Source organism: Lolium perenne, chromosome 4, assembly GCF_019359855.2.
Source record: "Lolium perenne isolate Kyuss_39 chromosome 4, Kyuss_2.0, whole genome shotgun sequence".
In the NCBI taxonomy this organism is placed as follows: domain Eukaryota; kingdom Viridiplantae; phylum Streptophyta; class Magnoliopsida; order Poales; family Poaceae; genus Lolium; species Lolium perenne.
Genome location: NC_067247.2, coordinates 28,954,986 through 28,957,252, shown reverse-complemented (window position 1 = coordinate 28,957,252; position 2,267 = coordinate 28,954,986). Strand labels below are relative to the sequence as shown.

The 2,267-nt window shown below is 56.6% G+C and overlaps 1 protein-coding gene across 1 annotated transcript; it reads right to left on the bottom strand.

Moving 5' to 3' along the window:
• Positions 1-851: 851 nt before the first annotated feature.
• LOC127348292 (uncharacterized) lies at positions 852-2,024 on the bottom strand. The gene is made up of 4 exons (XM_051374366.2): positions 1,868-2,024; positions 1,659-1,792; positions 1,431-1,555; positions 852-1,252 (listed from the first exon to the last, which is right to left on the bottom strand). Exons 1-4 carry the CDS (start codon positions 1,920-1,922, stop codon positions 1,156-1,158), a joined length of 411 nt encoding a protein of 136 aa, XP_051230326.1. The 5' UTR covers positions 1,923-2,024; the 3' UTR covers positions 852-1,155.
• Between the last annotated feature and the right edge of the window lie 243 nt (positions 2,025-2,267).

Sequence of the window (2,267 nt, the reverse complement as noted above, 5' to 3'; positions counted from 1 at the left end):
CATGGCATGCTCTTGCATGACGTTCGTCTTCGCCTCCGTCTTGAGTTGGAGGAGCTGCTCCGCCGCCCGCTGCCGCTCCTCCGCGGCAGCGACATCCCTCTTCTGTTGCTCGAGCGCCCTGCGGCGGTCGCCCCGCTTCTTGCTCTCGATCTTCCTCTGCTCCGCGGTGAGGTCGAGCTTCGCCTTCTTCGTCGCCAGCCCGGGCTCCACGACCACCGGAGCATCCAGTTCAGAAGCCTCCGACACGAGAGGAGCGGCAACGTCCGCGAGCTGTGCCTCGTCTCCGATGGTGGCGGTGCTGGCGGTGGCGGGGGCAGTCGGCAGGTTGGCCATCTCTAGGTTTTGGGACTGGAGTGGAGTGTTTCTGTTTTTGGAGACAGACAGGCGGGCCAGGGGCGGACAAAGGGTGGACGCGAGCGACCAGCATTCGGTGTCCGCGGCCACGCAAACTCGTCCCAGATTTGGGCCGGGTTTGGATCTTCCCGGACGCCGCGGCCATCCGTTTTAGGGATGGGTCCGCGCGCTGGGCCGCATTTTTGTTCGATCCGGACGCGCGGGCGCGGTTTGGGTCGCCCCGTTGGAGATGCCCTGAGCGGGCCATATTTTAGGTCACAACCGGCATAAATTGAGATGCGGTGCGTGATGGGGTATCTGCTAATGAGGCCCGCTTTACTCCATGTTGTATCCTGGGCTTTTCCTGATTATGGACTCCACTGAAAGGTTAAACACGATGGCATTCCGGTGCGCCAGAGGCACCAACAAATCAGTGAGACTGCAGTCCATCGGTCACGACCTGGCTGACCATCGTGGCGCGATCCGAACCATCCGTGAGATTCACAAAGAGTACACAAGATTCACAAAGAGGCACCAACAATTAGTATTGGCCGCTGCGCCATAACCGTGAGATTCACAAAGATTACAACGTAATTTACTTGCTACACGCATGATAGCTACCGCTCATACGGTTTGGGGTGTACTTAGACGAATATCAAGCTTAGCTAGCTAGCTAGTTTAGCAGGTCTCCGCTCCGCATCAGATCGACCGGCGCACGTACAGAAGGTGGCAGTACTGCCACTTATTAGTTAAGCACGTGTACGACTGTTGGTTCGGCGTCGCCGGTTATGGTGAGTCGTGGCACGAGCACGATAAGTAGGGTCAGACGGCGGCGGTGGCGCCTTGCCCAACGCCTCCTCCTGCGCGCTGTGGCGGCGGCGGCGGCTCGTTGAGGAACGCCCAGCTGCTCCTCGTCCACCTGTGCGAATGAAAGGGCACGCACACAAATATGATACCATCATGTTAAATATGGAAATTTCAATGCTGATCGCTGGTTGACTTGATTTCGGAACTTTCTTTTGGGGTGGTGACGTCTGAATAGGACTTCGGTATATGTACGTACTATATATGTACAAATGCTGAAGCTAGATACGTACCAGTCGCGGCTCGTGCTGGGGCTATCAGCAGCGTCGGTGTCGCCGCCGTCGGTGCGAGTCATCTCCGGCGGCGATGAGCGGACGTGAGACAGAGTGGACGGACGCAGCGACCTCGGGCTCTCCGGCTGACGAACACATGCGAGCAGAGGAGAAACATAATCACTACTTAGCCAGATCAATTGACGAGCCCAAATCCGACGCAGGCGATTTTATAAAATCGGCAACTACGTGTGGAGATGAAGCAAGCGGCGGCGGGGTGACCTCGACGGTCCCGCCGTCGTTGTCGACCTCCGGCTTCTTGTGCTGCCGCCAGAAGGCCTTCACCTCCTCCTTGGTCAGCGACCGGTTCCTCATGAAACCAACTGCATATCGATCATAGAAATCAAGATGAATATTAATGTGAACCATCGATCGGTGCACTTTGGAATCGGGAGTACCTTTGTTGTCGTCCTGGAGCACGTGTGAGCTCCACCCAGCCATCAGGGAACCCATGTCGATCTACCTAGCAGTAGCAGCTGGATTGTTCTTGTGTCGAAAATTGCCAGGGAAAACGTAGATCGACGAACACACGAGTCGTCAGGATCTCCCGCCTGGACATTTTATAGCTGACGCGCACGGATAAGCTTGAACTATCCGAGCGTGTACCGACGTTCGTAGGTGGATGTACTACACTACACATCATCGCTGCCCAGTGCTGCGTGTCGGCCATGCACCCACGCCGGCCTCCGAGTCAGTGTGCATGCACTGCCATATGCGCATGGCTTCAGTTGTCATGCATCATCCTATCAGTCGAAGCTGTAGGTCATCGTTATCGGCAGCTTTCTATCCGGACCCTTT